Raw genomic sequence first — 21,891 nt, 5'->3', positions numbered from 1 at the left:
ATGAAAAAAACGGAAATAAATGACTATTCCATCATGTTCAAAATTTTTTTTTAATTATGCGTGTCAAATCTGAAATGATTTTTAATAAAAATATTTAATATATATAACATCGTATATATCTCATTATAATATGATTTGCTTTTTTTATTTTTCACTTCTTGCTTCATGTCTGGATTTTGATTAAAATTTAGAAATTCGGAACAGGTTATTATTTTTTATTCATTTGATGCATACCCGGAAATAATGTCTCCATTTCGTTTTACACATTATCATCTCCGAAACACAGATTCTTATTATTTATATCGTTTGATATTTTTATAATATCAAATGTTAATACTTTATAGACTTAAGTAATGCACAGTGGCGTAGCGAACATAACTGGCGCCCGACACTTTATTGGCGCCCCTCTTCCCCCTCCAGAAGCACATATAGTTTGTCTTGATGACCATTTGGGCGCCCCTCTGAGAGTGACGCCCGGTGCATGATACATCCCCTTGCACCCCCCTCGCTACGCTACTGATAATGCATGCTAATATTGGAATAATTTGTTAATAATATTTTTAAAAATAAGTAGATATATTGATACAATACAAAAAATCAATGTTTTTACATGTTTTAAAATAAAAAAAAATCATATATTATTAATACTAGAATGATTGATATAAATTAAATTGTTTATAGTATATGCAAACAACTTGTAGTCTTTAAATGTCCATGGATATTTCTAATAGTTTGGAACACCTGTTAACAGACGAAAACGTCCGATCTTATCTTTATATTCCGTTTCGAAATTGCCGTTGGAAGGTTTAATTTTATTATTGTGACTGTCAATTTAAAACTTAAATTCTGTTTACTAATAGATAGATAAACAATGTAATACGTTTTATAATGCTGTACATAAATAGAAATATTTCAGTACAGGTATACCTCGAGTTACGTCGTTTCGATTTACGTGGTTCTCGATTATACGTCGTTTGTCAAAAAAGTATATGGAAAAATAAAAATCAAGTTTAAGTCATTTATTCGACTTTACATCCGTCCGCCACAAATATCGAAGTCGTAATATCGCTAGAAAAGCGTTAAAAGCACATAAAATCATATTAAAATATGTACATTTACAGTAAATATTAATATAATTATCATAAATCCTAGAGAAGAAAACATGAAAACATCTGTGTTTCTGTGTTGTCGTCTTATTTAGTGGTCTTTAAGTGCTCATTATTGGCGTTTTCCACCGTAGTTACGTCGTAACTACACAAGTAAATTCGACTTACGTCGCCTCTCCTGGAACCAATTACCGACGTAAGGCGAGGTATACCTGCATTTGTAAATATATAATTAAACTTATATATAACATGAAAAATTATGAAGAAAAATCAAATGCTAGAATATCATATGCGATTTTATTCAATCTGGGATGCTCAAATAATGTTTTAATTTACAAAGTAACACATTATTTATTACTAGTAATTTTTTTTAATGCACAAAATATAAAAATAATGAAAGATGTCCTAACAGCAAAACGGAAATTGTTCGTGGTGATGGAGGGGATGAAGAAGTATGAAACGATAAAAATACCAGAAATATTTAATAATTAATATAATGTATAAAAAATGTGATAATTTATTTCCTTGCATGAATCGATTATTAAATTTTTTTAAAACTCTTTGTCATAAATTAAAATAAAAATTATTCTAATTGTTATTAATATAAATTAATATTTTAAACACTTAAATATTAAAAAATGAATATTTTGAAGAACTTATAGATTTCATTATTTAAAATCTATATTTTCAGATAAACCAAGATTTACGAACATAGTGCAAAAAACAGATTTAATCGAAGGAGAATCCATAAAAATTAAATTAACGGCTTATGGAAATCCAGACATAATTCTATATAACTGGTATAAAGAGGGTGCAACCGTTCCAATCAAACTGAATGAAAATAGACTGATTAAATATGATTCAAGTTTGTATCGAGTAACCTCCTTAGAATCAATGCTACTTATTAATAATGTTTCCAGACACGATTCATCAATTTACACTTGTGAAGCTAGAAATGAAGAAGGATCTTCTAACGCAACTGTTATTCTTAATGTTCGTTGTAAGTATATGAGTTCATAAGTATATAAAAATTTATATATTTATATACAGCATGTTGTGTGGGTGTTATCATAGGAATCTTAGAATAAAGGTAATAAAGGGAGTTCAATTCCCATAGTGTTAAAAAGGAACATTATAAAATCTTTTATTAAGTTAGGAAAGTGTTACTTCTTTATAGAAATTACAGCGAATATGTTACAATGCATAAAACATCATCCAGTATGTTTTAACGATAAACTAAACAGAAAACAAACAATAAACATTAATTTTTATAAATTATTTTGCTGTTAAAGCAGCACAATAGCTCGAAGTTTTTGTTTTCCGGCTAAAAATGTGAATTTTATAAAGGAAAAGCAAATTAGGAGCATCAAAATGTTATGTACGAAAGAACGAATTGTCTGAAAGTCGAAAATATAAAAATCGAGGATTTCCTGTATTTATTTGTATTTAATTGCTGATATAAACTAATTAATAATGTTATATGTAAGAAATTATTTGCTATGTTCGTAAATATAGTATTCAAATTAATGTTTTAAATCTGTTAAAATGAAAATAATATTTTAAACAACGGAACACTTTTCAAATTTGCAAAATTTATTATAAAGTTTTAAACATAAAGTTACATAAAATATATAATTCGTAAGAGCAGTATTGAATGATACGTAAAAATTAAAGAATTCGTGATTGTTAATGATAAAAACATGCATCCCCAAAATTATTCATGTTTACTTAAATTTAAAAATGCGATAAAATTAAATTTATTCAAATAAAATGAAATTCACGTAAATGAAAATAAAATTTTATCTAACTAGCATAATTAAATTTAAAAAATCGATGTAAATTTATTTTTAAACGCGTGCTTTTGATTTTTGTATTGATTAAAGTTTAGATATGGAGACAGTCTCTTGTACGTCGTGAACCTTCATCAATTTTATTCACATGTCAAGTGCAATATGACACCATTGATTTATATTTTCAGTTTTTATCATCTACTTATTTGTTTATTAATGTGTTTCGTAATTTCTGTTTTTCTTCTGCGATGTAAATTAAAATCTAGTTCTTACTTGTCAAAAAGTTGCGAGAAAAAGCAGAAACAAAAAATAAATTCTGTTTAATCCTCGATCATTATTAATTTTTTTCCGAAAATATGGAATATCTCTTTTGGGAAACCAAAATGTCAAAATCATGTCCACTTTTAATGTCATTCACTGATGTCAGAATGTCCATGATGGACATTACAATGATCGATAGCTAACTATTTCCCAAACAATATTGATATATATTGGTAAAGTTTGATTGAGCACTTTAATACGCATTTCAATCTAATATTTTTATAACAAAACAGCTTTATTACGTTTTTCGTACTAGGATTACAACAATATAAAAGTAAATTTAAAAGGATTTTTAATCACAGTATTAAAATGTATGTCAGTTAAACGTTTAAGAAAACTAGTTGATATATTCAGGAAAAGTAAATAAATTACAATCAAAATGAATCAATTAATGCTGTATTGATAAAAAAAAATTAAAATTATAAAACAGTAATAAAATAAATCTTAATTGTCAATATTTTGTGAACAGTTACATGTATATATATATATAATTTATATGTACTATATACTACTACATAATATATATGTATGTTCAGAAATAGTTTAGGGCTATAAAAATATATTTTAACATCTGTTACGCCTTTCAAAATGATATTCGTATCATTTTGAAAGGCGTAACAGATGTTAAAATACAATTTTATAATACTAAATGTATAGACAATAACGTAAAAGTGAGGTATTATTATGCTGTAAACTCTATTAATCAACACTTTCATATTACCATTAAGACAATATTTATGAATGTGTCAAATACGAAAATGTTATTATTTATGACAGAATTCATCGGTTTATTTTTGTAATTCATTAATAATACAAAGATCTTTAAAGCAAATATACTTTAATAAATTATTTGGGTTAAAAGTAGGCTACGAATTATAAAAAAATGACAGTAAAAATGTTAAACTAACTATTTTTTTAATTAAATGTTAACAGTTTTATATATTTTCGAATTAAATGATCCTTTTTTTAAATTTCTAGTTAATAAAATTTTTAGTTGATTTATTTAGTTTATTTATTAAAACATGAAATTACAGTTACCATTTTCAGCTAATATACCGCTGTTAAAAAAATTTATTTATGCATGTATTGAATAAATATCCAGATTTATAGTAACTACATTAAGTTTTTCAAGAGACAAATTTCTATCAGTTGCAACTACAAAGGATCCAAGTAGTTTATTCTCTTCGCTAACTTTCACAGCAATCAGTATGAGATTTCGAAAAGTTTTCTTTACAATAGTCTAGCATCGGATGAAACATAAAATCATCCCTAGGGTATGAAGAAAGAATGGTTTCCTAAAATGACACCGAATCGTGACCACCTCTGCAAAAGCCTTTGGGCTTTATGTTTTTTGAACCTATCCGTTTTGTATATTTTCCCGGAGGCATCTTAAAAAGTAAAATATGACCAGTTACTATATAGTCGCTGAAGTAAATCGAGAGAAGGCATTCTGCGAAAAATCGGTGCAATCAGTGTTTAGAACGACGAGGATGACACGAAGCTGAAAAAAAAATGCATAGAATGCGTCACTTCAGATTTTTTTATGATATACTAAAATAAAGTAGAACATATATATAAGATACATAACATATAGACTAAAATATACATATATACGAACTAAATCTTAATACAAATAAAGTTTTCTGTTGCATCAATAGGTATTTAAATAATTGAGCTGTAATACATAGAATAGAATGTCATATCATAAACTTTTTATTAATTGTGTTTACAGTTTCATGTTCCAAAAGCGCTTTAACTGTTTAACAAGGAAGGTTGCTTGTTAAACAAGGAAGAAAATTCAAGTAGACTTAAGTTATTTGCTTGATGTGCATGTTAAAAAAGGAGAGAGATGTAGAAATTTTATATTTAAATGGAATAGTAATTGAATAAACTTATTAAGAATTGAAATTTTATATATCGATAATAAATAATATTAAATGTATTTATATATTGAACATAAACGTACTCAGCAAAAATATATACTCCAGTAACCACCACCTTATAAGTTATAAGTTGCTGGGGAAATTTTTAATTAAGAAAACTAACGTTTTCGATCTATTCCATAGATCATCCTCAGGTTTAAACTGACGAACAAAAATAATTCCATAGAATGGAACACAACATATTTGAATTAAAAAAAATTTTTATTAATTAAAAATTCCCTCAGCAACTTATAAGGTAGTGGTTACTGGAGTATGTATTTAATTATATTTCTGTTATAGAAAAATATATAAACAATTCATTTATTTATATTTATAAAAAAAAATACGATAATATATAGTTTCGGATTTCTTAATTACAACATTAAGGATTATATTACGTAATATCTTTTGTGAAAAGATCATTATTATAAAAATAAGTTAAATTAGTTTTGTTGAAAGTGTTCATGAAATAAAATTTAAATTGAGGTCATTTTTTAAATATGAATTAGATGCTGCTACAGTAACGAACATTTCTAAGCCACTCCAGGCTAAAGAGGGTGATAACGTTAATGTGGAATGTTCTTTTGACGGAAATCCCTTACCAGAAAACGCAATTAGCTGGATGAAAGACGGTGTTCCTTTTATTCAATATAAAATACAAGGTAAAAGATCGTACATAAAGATAACGAACGTTTCGAGAGCACAAAGTGGCGAATATTCGTGTGTTGTCGACAACGGAGTAGGAAAAGCATCGATACAAACAACCTCCTTATCTGTGATGTGTAAGTAAATCACTCTCATTCTTGTGTTAGTACTTACTTAAGCGTTTACTACAGAATATATTTATTGATTAAGTATATATAAAACCTATAAGTTATTAAAATTTATGTTAAAATTATATATTTACAAATTATATTTTAAGTTATGAAAGAATGAAACTTGCGCTTTTCATAATACTTTTTTTTTTATAATGTTATGAACTTTTTACAAATGTGTTTGAATAACGTGAATTATTTCTGTTATTATAAATTACTATTATTCTAATTAAACGCTTTGTATTGTGTTCTCAAATGGCAACTCAAATTTCATCCACTTATGTTTAAGATAGAAAGCTAAAATTTTGACAATGCATTTTAATCACGTTTCGAGGAACCCCCTACCATTCTCCTTAACCAGAAACCCGATAAACATAACCAAATATAGAATTTAATCAATAATATGAAATGCTATGTACAAAGTAAATAAATAGTGTTTCAGATTTATAAATGAATAAATGTATTACAGTTATTAAGGTGAGCCACAAGTGCTCTCAATCCTTTTAAAATTATCAAAAGTAATGATTTATCAGTAATACCATTCTAAATGATATTTAAAGCATATTTGTAAATGTATAGTAGTGATGTAAAAGTGTATTAAAATTATATATATATATATAATCTTAAAATAATTATTTATACATTTTAAAGATAAGTATTTACCTAAATACATTCAAATATTATATAAAATTACTTTCTCCATTTAAGAAAATATATAAATATTTGATAAATTGACAACAAATTAATTAGATAGGCCTATAATGTAAATTTATCTGATTTGTTCTAAAGTTATGCACAAAATTTTATATAAAAAAACTATTCGGAATAATTGCCAATAATACATATGTAATTATGAAACATATATGAAACATTTTATATGAAAATTAAATTATTTTAAAACACTCTTTAAAGTCTGAAAACAACGACAACGACACCTGGTATATAGGAAGGTTAGTGCAATTCTTTTCCTCTTTGTCCCATCAGTTTTCATTAAAGTAAATCTAACGAAAAGCACAAAGTAATTTGAAAATTTCAATACTAAAATTCATGGACAATTTTGAGACAGTACGCTTTCTTTCTTGAATAAAAATATATTGTAAAAAGTGAATAAGTAATGTGGAATAAATTTACAATAATTTTATTTCTATTGTCTTTATCAATTGTATTTTAATGATAATGATTTAGTCTTTAACAATAAATATAAAATGCATTATAATAAAGCATATTTATAGTTCTTATTTATGATTACACTCAAATCGCGATTAACCACCACTACTTGTTTGCCTACGAAATTGGTATAAACGGTGTGGCGCTAAACCGAGGTATCTCAAATAATAAGATTTAAGCTATATATAATGAGATCTATACATGAGTGGGGGATATGGGTGGGGAGCTCAAAAGTCGCATGATTTGGTGATAAAAATGTCGTTTTCAATCAAAAATTGCGCTTTTCATAATGCACAGATACTAAACGGTTTTCTATTTAGTATTTTTAAGGAAGATTCGTTCTCAATTATTTATTGGCGATTTATGAAGTTAACGCTATTTAGGAGAGTGCCTATTGGTATTTGACTGCGTATGTCAATTTTATGAGTCATAAACAATTTTTACTTTATGAATACGATCGTATATACTGAAGACATATTTTATCTAACAACTTACGTAGGCGAATGTCTATATACTAAGAAATGAATTTATGTCGATATGAATTTATAGTATTTGATACAATATTCATATAATTAAGCATAATTCCTAATATTTATTTACACTAATCCATTAGAACTCACTACTCACTGGCAAAAGCAAAGTATGTTAAAATTCTGTTCGTGCCTCGTGATGTATATTTAAATCCCACTGCAGAGATAGTTATTTACTTTTGTCCGTTATTAATACAAACTTAGCGTTAGAAAATAGTTAAAAGATTAATACAGTATAAATTTGTTATCAGGAAATAAGTAACTCCGCAAAGCGTATGAAAGACATGTTTTATGATTCTGACGTAACTTCTCTAATAAGAAAAATATCAGCATCACAACGAAATTAAATAAAACTACGTAAAATCTCTGGATATTATTTAACACAAACATTACACTTCACACTTACTAGTGAATTTCTCAAAGAAAAATAAATAAATTGTTTTTGAAACAAAATAAATAAATAGATTAAATATTATGTATTAGTATAATACGAGTATATACATAACATTTATTTCAATACTGCGAAATAAAAAAGTTAATTACTTACTATGAATAATTTGTTTAAAGCGATTTACAATTGTGTTCTCATTAATACCTCATAACCATAATATTCTACAATCTGTAACAATTCTATTCAGGTTTATGGTATTAAATCATAATAAAAGTGTGTTTAATATATTGAGAAAGAACTTTCTTTATAATATGAATTATCTCGAAACCAAACTTCTCGAGAAAGTTGAGAGAAGGAAGTTTTGCACTGTCGATCGAAGGTGTTTGTGACTATTCTTCTTGTCATTCTTGCTGTTGTTCCGATAACTTTGTGATTGTGGGTGGTTGTCCTATGCAACTGTCTTCTTTATGGTATGAATGGGAGCTTCGAGAAGCCCTATGTCGTTATTTTCGTTTTCTTTCCACATAAAAAGTTGATGTCAGGAGAAAGTATAAGAATCCAACAACTGAAGTGTCTGAAAGTGAAAGTATCTGAAGGAGACTTCAGTGGGTTAAGAATAACGTGTTTAATGCATATCGATACATTTCTTTTTTATAAATTGCAATAATTTTTATTTAAATATAAGTTACAAATTTTTATATTTATTTTACGGATTAATTAATTATATGAAAATGCGAGCAAACCAATAGAATTTCTAATTTAATTTAATTTTATTTTATAATACTTTGGTAACATTAAACGACCGATATTTTTGTAATATATAGTGTAATCGAAGGTGTAATGTTTTGAATAACTATTAAAGATTTTTGCATTTGTAATATATCATTAAAAAATCTGTAATAAGTTTATTGTTTTTCGACCTGACGAATAAATTATCGTTTATGGTACAATATATCTCGACCAAACCTACCGTGAAACTTTACTTTAAATAAGTCTATACTGTGAAATATATTGATGTATTATAAATATTATAAAAATAGGAAAATTCTTATTTTTAAATAATATTGTATATAATTTTATGTATTTTAGACAGAGCTGTTTCTATCATTTATTATTAAAGGATACACATAATATTTGTTTCTTACAAAATGTAATATTCTTAAAAATAAACAAACGATTGTAAAATAAATAAATAAATAATAAATAGATAAACGAATATTTCAAAAGCTTTTCCTAGAATATTTTTTAAATAAAAAACGTACAGTATGCTGCCAGTTGTATTTTAGAGTTTTATTTGGAAAATATAGATCTATATCATGCGCTCAACACTTGAAACTTTTACTTAAATTCTTATAAAGATCCATTAAAACAACCCAATTAAAAATTTATATTGTTAATGAACCATATTGTTTTTATATTGGAAATAAAATTAGATCTAACATGTTTATGGTAAATAAATAATAAATTTATTTCATCTGTATTTACGACCAGATAGGCCAGTAATTCGACGATCTCAGATGAAATCCAAAGTAGCAAGCGATCTGAAAGATACGGCCAAGTTTAGATGCATTTCCGATTCTTATTCCAATACATCAATTAGTTGGTCCTACAAACAACTAATACTGGAAAGAAGTCCTAAGTACGAAGTACGAAATTCTGTTAAAAACTCTACTTGGGAAAGTACTTTACTAGTTAAGCAATTAGAAGAATCTGATTTCGGTATTTACGACTGCATTGCGATTAATGCATTGGGAAAAGATGTTTTCCAGTTCTTACTGGTAAAAAGAGGTATGTATTTCTTTATTAAAGAAAAGCTATCTTTGTAAATCTGTATTAAAGCTATATATATTTTTAATATAGATTCACAAAGTTTTTTCATGTGTACATAAATTTAACTATACATATATGTATGTAATTTTTGTAAAGCTATATTAAATCATTCCTAATTGAAAAAATAAAGTATACCAGTCAAAATTAATTATTTAAAATTATATAAATCAAGAATTCTATACAAATTCCTTGCATTAAACTTTATCTAGAAATTCCAGCGTAAAGTTCCGCAATATTAATTCTAATTTAAATGAGTAAGTAAAGATTTATTAACGTATTAAAATAAAATATTTGAATAAATCTATTTAAATTAGCATAAAACTTTTGAATAAATCGCTTTAAATTTTATGATGATAGAAAATAATTTAAATTTTTATAAATTATGTCTTTATACCGGTTATTAAAAAACTGGATACATTGTGATTATGTTAACAAAATGTTTCATAGATATTTTTGTTTAATGTAAGATAAATAATGGCATGATTTGTTTCAGAAAAGTCCAAGGATAATTTTAGAAAGCATAGAAAATTATAAATTTATTTTATTCTTGAGCTAAATTTCCAAGGAAAAAAGTGGTATATTTTCCTTCGGAAATATGCATTTGTCTATAAAATAAAATGAACTCCTCTGTGTAATTCCTATTAAAAAATTAATTTAACGTTAATCAAAGCCAGATTTATATTTTTAAAAATGTAGCATTTGGTGATATTGTTTAAATAAAAAAATGTTAAATATGGTAAGATTATTTAGCGTCGAAATAAAAGTATTCTGATTTAATAGGAAATTTATCGTTTCAACTTAGATTTAAGAATATAAAATTACCTATTAGATTATTCAATTATTATTTAAATCCCGTAATATTTTGCCATGTCTTAGTTTTATTAGCAATTCTTGTTATTTAGGTGTATATATATATAATTGAATTCTAACTTTATATTGCAACTTTACAGGTCCTCCGGAAACACCTTTGGATTTGCAAGTTGTAAATGTTACTAATAATTATATATTTATTACGTGGAAAGCCGGATTTGATGGTGGTTCCATTCCATCATTTCGCATTAGATATAGGCAGTCTGGTACAGAGAGATATTTCTTTCAAGATGCTATTGCAATGAAACATCATCATAAAATTACTGGTTTGAAATCTGGTATCGAGTACATTATTGCAGTATCAGCATGGAATGATTTGGGTCATAGCAATTTCAGTTCTGAAGTTAAAGTTACAACTACAGGTTAGTAGTCATTAATAAATTATAGGACATCGTAACAAACAACAAATATTTTAAGTCTGTTTTATAGTAAAAATTACAATAATTCTTCCGAATAAGAATATTTTATAGAGAAAAATATTTGACAATTAATATCGCTGAAAGTACACATTCATTATCATGAAGTTATCTTGCTTCATTGAACACGTATTTACCTTTAATTATTCATCATCATCATACACTGAACTTCTGTATGATGAACTTTAATTATTAATTAATTTTTTTTTTCAAGTAACACGAGATATCAATTTAGTTTTTGTAAAACGCTATAAAATGATATTGTTTACTGTGTATCTACAAAAAATTATGAGTAACAAGAATAGTATTTTACAATTTATTTAATTACAAAAATTCAAAATATTGACACGATTACAAAAAATTCTTAACAACAACACTAAACTATAAAGGTAACATCATACTGTATGTCAACATTCAAACATTTTACTATGATTATTGTATCGTTTTATCATATTAAGTATGGGCCGGCGCTACCGTATGGGCAAACTGGGCATTTGCCTAATGCGACAAACTTTCATAAATTTATACAAAATATTCATACGTATTAATTTTTTAAAATATTTTTTATTTTTTATTTATATTACACGGCGCGAGTTGAATATTAATTGACAGAGTAAGATATGGCACTTCTAATTATTATTGTATTTTAAAGTAATTTTTTTTTCTTTTTTCATTTTATGTAGGGGAATAAGGGGCATCAAATGCATATCTTGCCCCGGGCGATATACACTCTAGCGAGGCTCTGCTTATACTTATTGTGATAAATGTTCAGACAAATTTTTATTATAATAAATATTGTATTTATGTATTGCTTTTTACATTAACTATGATATAAATTATTTTATAACTATTTCATATTATATTAAATAGTTTAAAGCACAATATTTAGAAACATATTTTGTAATAATAGATAAAAATTTGTTCTCTTAAAAACTGCCATAAAAAATAATTTAAAGCATATTTAATATATAATAATAATATGTGAATTAATGTTAGTTTAAAACGCTATGCTTGTTAAATTCTCGATTTTAAAAATATTTTATACATTGTTAATTTAATTATCGTGAATACTTATATTTCTAATGTACAGCACATGTATTTAACGTTAACAAAATCCTAATTGTAATTATTTTAAGTAAGTAATAGAAGAATATATTTCTGTAAAAAACTGAATGAATTTTTAAACTGTGTTATTCTGTTGAGGATAATGAATACAAAGGTATTTGTACACTATGTAAATTAAAAGAATTCCTTACGATAGATCTGTTGAAAAGATGGTAGAATTTGAAGCCTGCAGCAACTGAAGAAAGTTGAACAGATTAAAATGCATTTTTAATTAATTTTATTAATTAAAAGTTAGTTATTCTGTTCGTGTAAGTTTCCACTACCTTATAAAAACATATAATAACTTTAACAAATGTCATAGTGAAGAGTGTTCTAGTTATTCATTGTGAGTTTGTTAGAAATGATACTCATAAATTCATTACGAAATTCTTTTCTTAAATTTTACCGGAAATTACTCTAATATCGAAGAAAGAAAATCAATTATATGTATGCATTACATTTACTTCACAATAACTTTAATCTATGCGAAATATGAAAGTTAATGAAGCTTATTCGATGATTAGGAAATTGCTGAATCGAATTAATTACTTTTCTAATCATTCAAAACTTTTTTTATATTCGAAGAAACTTTTAAGAAACTAATGAAAAAGAAGTTCATTTAGTAAGTTCTAGATTTATGTTAACAGATTTTTAAAAAAAGAAAAAGAGCATTAATTTATTTTATAGAATGCATTCTTAAAAATAACGGAAAATGTTTTTATTTCTGTTAATATAAAAATTTAATTTAAATAAATATAAACATTATAAAGGCTTTTATATCTTATTTATTTACATTATTTTTTCGATTAAAGACATACCCGTGATGGATTCAACCGTTGCGGTTCGTGTTAAAAAAGATAAAAAAACAACAGCAACATCGGGATGGTGGTGGATATGTTTTGCTGCTGTTGGCACTGCCTTAGTAATGGTAAATTTGATTGTGGTGATCTGCTTGATTCATAGAGGAAAGTGCTGTACAAGATCGATTGGAGGTAAGTGTGAGTCGCGTCGTCACTTTAACATCTGGTTCGGACAACAGCAATTACATTGTAGATAATTTTATCTTTTCTATCCATTGTCAAATTCGATTTTAAATTTTATGTAAATTTTGACATAAAGTGAATTTCATTGTTTAATATTGATGAATACAAATAGTTGTTTTCTAAAATATGAAACAATTTTATAACTTTTCAGACAATTGTAATCTTACAACATAAATATATATATGTATTCGGAATATCTTATTTTTATATTAAATTTTTAAATAAGTAGATTAATTTTTAAAAATTTATCAAGTATAAGAAAAATATATTTATATATTAAAGATTAAATAATAAAGAATTACGTTACAAGAATTACTCGAGTCTCTTGTTAATTTTATATTAATTTACTGTACATAAGATATGTTTCATGGAATAAAGAAATATATATATTCTGTTTAAGTAACTTCTGTAAACACAAGTTACTTGAACAGAATAATATCGTGAATATAAAACAATAAAATGGAATTATGGATTCTATACGTTATAACTAAATTGACAGGACATAAGTGCTGGGAAGAATATTTAGATACGAATATTTATATATGTGCAAGAATATAAAAGTTAATAATTTTTTTAATTTCAAAAATAAATTTTTAGATGTAATGTGAAATACAAATACATTTGTGAACCAGACTTGTATATTAACAATAAATAGACAAAGGCATAAAACTATCTAATGAGAAGAGAGAGAACACGTTTGTAAAATGCATAATATAATTCATATTTCTAAAACCAGTTATGGAAAAGTGGCATAATTTTTAGAATGATTTTATTTTGATGTTTCATAAATTTTTCATTACATTCTATTTATCTGGAGAAAATGTCTTTAACAAATATTTTTCATTTACAGATTTAGAAATTCTCAAATATAAATTCTTTAAAATGCAGCGTAAAATTTCGTATTATAATAATTGTTTATAGAATTGCATTCTATGCATTGACTGCAACACTTATGTACAACTTTTTCTGCTGATCATATCATGTATATTACTCTGTATTTCTTGATGACTCAGTTACATGTTATATATAATTCAGATAAATCAATACAAATTATTAGTAAGTGTTTTAGCGTATAAAGAGAAGTTTCTTTAATAACATTTTATACTAAAAATTAATCGTATTTATAAACTAAATATAAACTCTATAATTTCTATTTAAACCTTTTTACCACAAATACTATTTTAAATATATCTTGAATCAAAATTGTGTAAGTGTTAATTTAAAATGATAAAATGAATTATGTTAATTATTTAGTTGCTTAATGACCAATTTGTTTAATTTAATGTCTAATCTGTTTATTTATAATTAAAATGAATAAAATAATAATAATTTAAAATGTTTTGTTTGTACAAAACAAGTAATATTAAAGTTTATACTGTTTAGTTAAGTTAATAAGTTTCGTTTCAATTAGAAAGTGAATAGTTTGCTTTACTAATTCATATTTAAAATATTTAAACAATGTAAACTATAATGCGGAATGACAATTTTATAATGGCAATATTTCCTAGTTTTAGAATTTTATAAGTTATGATCTAAAACGAATCATGTATCCTTTTAGTTATATGCATTATGAATAATATAGAGAAAAAGAAATAATAAATAAGCTGATAACTAATATAATGTATAAAAATATTCTAAAATTTTATTAAATATAATTTAAAATTAATTTTTTATCTTTATAATAAATTATAATAAGCTTCATCATTTAAATTAACTAAATCGTTATAATAAATTATAGCATCATTGTGTTAATATTCACTGCTTTATAATTCGGTGTATTAGTTTTTTGAAGACGTAACATTAAAGTTTTACTTAAATTTTCCAATATAATAAATATTTAATTTTTATTAAATAATATGGTACTTAAAATGCTTTATTTTAGTATCTAAATATAAATTTTTAATATAAAATTTTGTTAAACAAACTGATATTTTTTACAAGTCTTCGTTTATTTTGTATTAAATTAATATATACAATTTTTAATCAGGTAGAGTGTAATTTAATTTCGTTCAAATTTCATTTTATAGGTCATCAGTGCACTCACATCATCAATAAACAAGCCGGTTATACTCTTGGAGAGAAATCATTTTATATGTCTGAAGACAAATTAGATTCATCGCATGAACACATTTTATTGGAGAAACTAGAAGTAAGAACTTTAAAATCTAATAAAATTATCGATTTATATTATGAAATGCATTACCTTTCAATAAATTAAGTGGCATGCGAAAATGGGTATTACTTATTTAAAAGTTCAATAAGCTATCAAAACATTTATATTTATTCAGTTACTTGTAACGACTTTTCATTTTCTCTTGAAAATATTTTAAAATTCAATAATCCTAATATTAAAATATAAAAATTATACAGTTTTAGAAAACTAATTTTATAATATTACAAATATGAATCTGTATGATTAAAATATTTTCTGATCTCTGCTTTTAAAATTGAATTAGGAATATAAGTAATAAAATTTCGAAGGTAAACGTAGAAAATATTTTATCGCAAAAACTTGGAATTGATATATTAGACGGAAAATTAAATTATAAATATATGTAAAAATAAGTTAATTTTCTGAGAAATCTCTGAAAAAGTTTTAAAATAATACAGAGAACTCTTTATTAAAAATAAGAAAAATGTGGCGAAGTGAATAGATTTTATTATTTAATACATGATATTTCTGTACAAAGTGATGGAAATGCATTTCGGGCTATTTGCCCCTCTTCAGTCCTTGTTTCAGAATTTATATTTGTAAAAATAAAGGACTGAAGAGGGACAAATAGCCCAAAATACATTTCCATCACTTTGTACAGAAATAATATAGGTTAAATAATAAAGTCTATTCTCTTCGCCACATGTGTTCCTGTATGATAAGTTCGACACAAAAGTTTTGTGCTTTTTCCCGATGAACATAGAAAGAACAAGAAGAAATCAAGTACTAAAGAAAAAAATATATTAATTAGAATGAAATTATAAGAATAAATAAGAAAGAAAAAGGAATCATAACTTTTTAATGATCAGTTTAAACTGAAATAACACTTGCTTCATATAACATTTTAACATTTGGAGTTGGTTAATCATGTATAAATACCAAAAGAACCACTTTAAATTATTGTCATAACTTACGCGGTATGCAGAGTTTCGAACATATATTATCCTAATTATTTATTTTTATCATTGACAAAAGTCACGTAAGTTCAACAACGCTATCATAATGTCATCATTCTCCCTCTCTTGACATTACTCCATGCATATAACACTCTCTCAATTGAGATTTTCAAGAGGTACTTCGAATTAACAATATCCCACTTAAATTATGTTTAATACCGTGATTTGTAACATTATAGTTTGTGTTTAGTTATAGGCTACAAAAGACTGTATTTTATCTCAAAAGTTTCAATTTTAGTTATGTAAATTCATACAAAGCGTTATATAAAAACGTATGTTGTTTTAATAGCAATTTTAATACGCTTTATATAAATTTATGTAAAATTTACATAACTAAAATTGAAACTTGTGAAATAAAATACGCTCTTTTGTATAACTAAACACAAACTATAATGTTACAATCACGGTATTAAATATAGTTAAGCGGAATATTATTAATTCAAAGTACCTCTTGAAAATCTCAATTGAGTGAGTATTGTTATATGCATCGAACGATACCAAGAGAGGAAGAATGATTGTATTATGAAGTGTAGTTGAACTTTAAAAGTAAATAATTAAGACAATATATGTTCGAAACTCTACACTCCGTTTAAGTTATGATATTAAAGAATGATTTAATCATTTCTTTGTAGTAATTACAACTATATCTGATTAATAATATTTGTTTTTCAATTAGAATTATTTAAACTGAAATAATATAAAGAGATTATAAAGTTTTGCTTCGTTTCCTTTAATGATAAACAAGGGTCTTCGATAAGTTTAGCTATCATCATCAGGATAAATATGTTCGAAAAAGAACGCAGGTGAATGGAACGTTGTAATTTAAAGGATGTTTCGTCATATAATTGGTTGTTGATGTTACGTTTTTCGTTTTTTCTTCAAAAACATAATTTTATAATTTTCAATTTTATATTTCCATAAAAAATATCGATAAAGACAGAAATTCTATCCTAGAAATTTAAAAATTATTCACGGTCGTAATTTCGTTTCGTCCGATGGTTCTTTTCATATTTAATGATTTGAAGACAGAGTTCGCTCAAACAGAGACCACCATTTTTAATTCCGTGTTTAAGACAATACAATGATTGAGCGAACTCTGTCTTCAAATCATTAATTATTCACGGTGTTTCAAAACTAACTATCTATTTTCAGAAATAATAGAAATTACAAAAACTCCTTTCATACACGAATATGTAGGCCTATATATAAACAAAACACATACTTTAAAGGCCTAATTTAATGATTAGTTTCTACGCGATCGCTATCAATGCCTTTGCAACAGATGTTTTGTTGAACACACATTCAACTATGTCAGGTGTTACTTTTTTAATAGTTACAGTAAGACGATTTCGAAGATAAACTAGGTCTCTTTTGCGGTACACCTCAGAATTACTAAATATCCATAAAAATATTCAAGGATGATTAAACAGTAATGACCATACAAGAATTTTTTTAGGTAAATTTAATTTTTTTTTATATCCAACCAAAGATAGATGGTATACAACACGAAGACAAAACAATTCTTTAAAATGACTGTGTAGATAATATTAAAAAACATGTACAGGAACATACTCGACGTTGACCCTTTTCTATAGGATCCGACGTCAAATAAACTCAGCAATAAAAAGTTTTCAGTCAGGTCTTAGTTTTATTTAAAGCTGCACCACTGTAACATCCAAGAATGTTAAATCAAGTGAAAATGCTGCCCAATATTGAATTCTTCCAAGGCCAATTTAATGACCGAGAGCGGGTGTTGAAATAATCCAAAAAAAAAAAAAAACAAAATCGTATAAAGGTCTGGTATCTCATCCAATTGAAAGACTGCTGTGTCAAGGATGCCATCCTTAAAAAGTTAAGGTTCGAGGAATTATTCGAGTGTATCAATATACACGATATCTGTAATTTGGAGACTTCAAAAACATGAAACTTGAATAAACAACTAAATCATTATGCCAATATAAAATTTAAATAATACATATCTAATATCATAATAGTTACTTTTGAATGCCCGGTATACATAATTACACAAAATAAATATTTTATAAACTCTAACATTTTGAGAAAATTCTTTTTAAACGATGAATAATTATTTATTTTTCCTTACTAAAAATATAAATACAAATTTTAAAACATTAAAGAATACTTTTAGCAATTTTTATTTGAAAATAATAGTTTGTGCAAAAACATTACAAATGTAAAGTCATTGAACAAAATATCGTTTTCTGGATTTTTTCCTTACAAACAATAAGAAACAATTATACTAAGATTTTATATATATTATATTATAATATAGTAACGTCATCTACATTTTAATTAATATAAAACTAGATTATCTGACTATTAATTTATAATGTAGTTTAATTCTAAGATAATTAACTTCAATAATTAACTTTACTAACTATTATTATTATTATTTTTTTTGTTAAGTTTAATAAAGTATTAATACATTTTAATTGTCAAATTGTATTGATCTAATTAATGTACAGATTTTTTTACAGAAGTTTAAATAAATTTTGTTTGTGATAGGACTTTATTAAAATTTTCAGTCCAAAGTACATAGCTTTTATTTAACATTTCATTTTCTTATTTTACAACACTTTTTTCTACTTACAAAAAACAGTATTAAAATTATTAAAACATTATTAAATTTCTGAAAAATAATTAAAGATTTCGTGTAACATTATTTTTGAAATAAAAATAATTTTATATTATTATTCCATAGACTAAAAATAGAAAAAGTTATATGACCGTTGAAATGATAGAAGATAAATTAACTATGGATTCAGAAACTTGGAGTAAGTACTTGTATATTTAATATTGTATAAAGATAATACCATATCGAATTAATTTAATACGTCTGATTGTTATAGAATTGAAAAAAAATATTATTGAACTATAAAAATAACTATACTAGTATAGAAATTTTAACGTTGTTAAGTCGTGCCATCACGTTTCAATAAATAATACAAAATTCAATAATGATGCTCCGTATATAAAGTGGTGTTAAATTACATATAGTACAATGTTCTGTGAACATTCTCGGTTTGCTGCATGAAAAACGTTTTACAATAAGTAGAAAAAAAGTAGTTGAAATTTTAACAAAAGATAATGATACTATAGAATTTTTATCGACTATTTTATAAGTAATATAAAAAAATCGGATTTTAGTTTCTTGTTGTAGTATAAAGAAAATTTTATCACTAGAGTAACTTCCAAATTTAAGAAATATTTTCCTTTTATTTGAAATGTACTGTACTCTATACAACACCTTTCATTTTATATACAACAAAGAAATTCTTTCACAATCAGGGATTTCGTTTTTCAATTATTAATGGTTTAATATTTTAAATCGCTCAAATTTAAAAATAAAATAATAGTTTAAATTTTCCACTCACGTTTCATATACTATATTTATAAATTTATATCATGAAAGTCATGTTAGGTTATATATAATTATATATTTATTATGTTCTTAATTATATCGAAATTATATTTACTTTTTTATACAGTAAATATGAACATTTTAAATTGCATTCTGAAATAATTACTTATGAAATTAATTGTAATATGAATTTGCCCAGTTTAAGAACAGAGTTTGGAATTATAATTCAATATCTACTATTTATATAGACTTAAAACGTCAAAAAGTATATGATTTGTGTGCAACTTTAGATTTTATTTCTGTAGAATATTTTGTATACTTTTTCTTCTGAAAGCTGATTTTTTTCATTTGATAATTCCAGAATTTTTCAAGAATATGAGATCTATCTGAAATGCAAATTTCTTGAAATGATTAAAACCTATATTATATGAGTCAAGTTAAACCTGTCTTGAAATTAAATTTTACTCATAATTTAGTTTGAATTATTTTATGTATAAGTATTAATTTAAAATTTTGAAAAATATTTTCTAGGTGACACAGGAGATCAAAGTAAAAGTTTAACAAGGAAAAGCAGTAATAACGAGTTTCCAGATATTTTGAAAGAAAATAGTTTAGAACAAAGTGCCCTTAAAGACGTAATTCTTATTATCAATTATACACGACAATAAAATATTATTAATTATTATAAATAATTTACAGGAAATTATATATAAAAACATTTTATATATGTAAAATTCTAGTTATATATTAATTAATTGTTATGATTGGCACTTCATAACTATATATGAAAATAATCAGATTGTCATTATTAATCTTAATTAAAAGCTTTTTAAATTATTGTTAATCTCATAAAAATTTAATTATCATTTATTATTTCAAAATAATATTTTATTTTCAGTATTTTGATGAATCGACTCACTCAGTTGATTACGTCACGTGTTCGAACCCATCTCATTACTTAATTACCAGGACCAATGTGGACAACTGAAAGTAGAAATGCATTTCTCAATATCGGAAATTGCCTTTCTTCAAATAAAAATGAAGTTATTCAGCATACAAAACCATACATTACGGATATCAGATTAATGTATCAGAGTGAGGACGACATCAAATTCAATATGTGATATGACATTTTGTCATATATCTTTATTAACGAAACCTTTGATGCAATTCATAGAGAAAGATCACCTGGAAGCCATTAACTCTTTCATTGCGATACATTTATCAGACGTAGCCTTCAGTGAGAAGTTAAAGTGAGAAAGTGTATACACAATACTGGAAAACTATTTTCCATTAAGTTTTATATGCGATGGACATTTAACTCTGAAGACTGAGTTCATTACTTTTGATGACTCATATTTGAACTTGTCAGCATTATCCACTTAAAAATGGACCATGGGATATTCATATCGTAAACTAATTTTCTTTGGCAAGTATTTCTGCATATAGTTTAATTTTATATATAAATATAAATGGGAAATAACTGAAACAACAGTAAAAACTTTTCTGGTATTAAGAGAAGTTGATCGAATTATTATATGGATCCATATTGATTTATAGACATAAAGGTTATCAAATATTAAAAAAAAAAGAAAAACTTGATGGAATATTTGTCTTTGTGAGAATTGTTCTACAAAAAAGGTGAAAAAGATTATGTAGAATATCAATTCATCAATTATAAATTGTAAATATTGACGGTGAACACCGTCGAGCACTTTAGTTATTATTTTAACTAATAAAACATTTGATCACTTTCTTGTTTATGATTATGAATTAACAACAGTTTTTTAATCTATTAAATTTTACATTTATCTTTAAAATTTTGCTTCAATAACGTGTTTATTTTTTCAACGAATGAAACTATTTTTTAAAATAAGTTACAGTATAATATTTACATGACATTTCAGCTTTTAAAAATACAGAATCTGGCAATTTCAATTATTTTTAATAATTATATTATATTAATTAAAATTGTTAAAGTTAGTGATACTTTAAAATACAAATTTGTCTTTAATAATTCTTAAGAAAAATAAATT

General features: G+C 24.8%; 1 protein-coding gene across 1 annotated transcript in view; it reads left to right on the top strand.

The window, feature by feature from the left end:
• Positions 1–21,595, top strand: part of LOC136979553 (synaptogenesis protein syg-2-like) — a 270,903-nt gene extending 249,308 nt beyond the window's left edge. Inside the window, exons 14-22 of the mRNA XM_067275556.1 lie at positions 1,798–2,106; positions 5,649–5,921; positions 9,534–9,830; positions 10,823–11,104; positions 13,075–13,254; positions 15,333–15,454; positions 19,196–19,268; positions 20,387–20,490; positions 20,754–21,595. Coding sequence (XP_067131657.1) covers positions 1,798–2,106; positions 5,649–5,921; positions 9,534–9,830; positions 10,823–11,104; positions 13,075–13,254; positions 15,333–15,454; positions 19,196–19,268; positions 20,387–20,490; positions 20,754–20,843 — 1,730 coding nt within the window. The 3' untranslated portion in view covers positions 20,844–21,595. The remainder of the gene's footprint in view (positions 1–1,797; positions 2,107–5,648; positions 5,922–9,533; positions 9,831–10,822; positions 11,105–13,074; positions 13,255–15,332; positions 15,455–19,195; positions 19,269–20,386; positions 20,491–20,753) is intronic.
• The last annotated feature ends 296 nt before the right edge of the window (positions 21,596–21,891 follow it).

Source organism: Centruroides vittatus, unplaced genomic scaffold, assembly GCF_030686945.1.
Source record: "Centruroides vittatus isolate TY-2023 unplaced genomic scaffold, ASM3068694v2 contig_628, whole genome shotgun sequence".
NCBI classification, from domain to species: Eukaryota; Metazoa; Arthropoda; class Arachnida; order Scorpiones; family Buthidae; genus Centruroides; species Centruroides vittatus.
The sequence above is the reverse complement of the archived record's forward strand: the minus strand, read 5'-3'. Positions and strand labels throughout refer to the sequence as shown.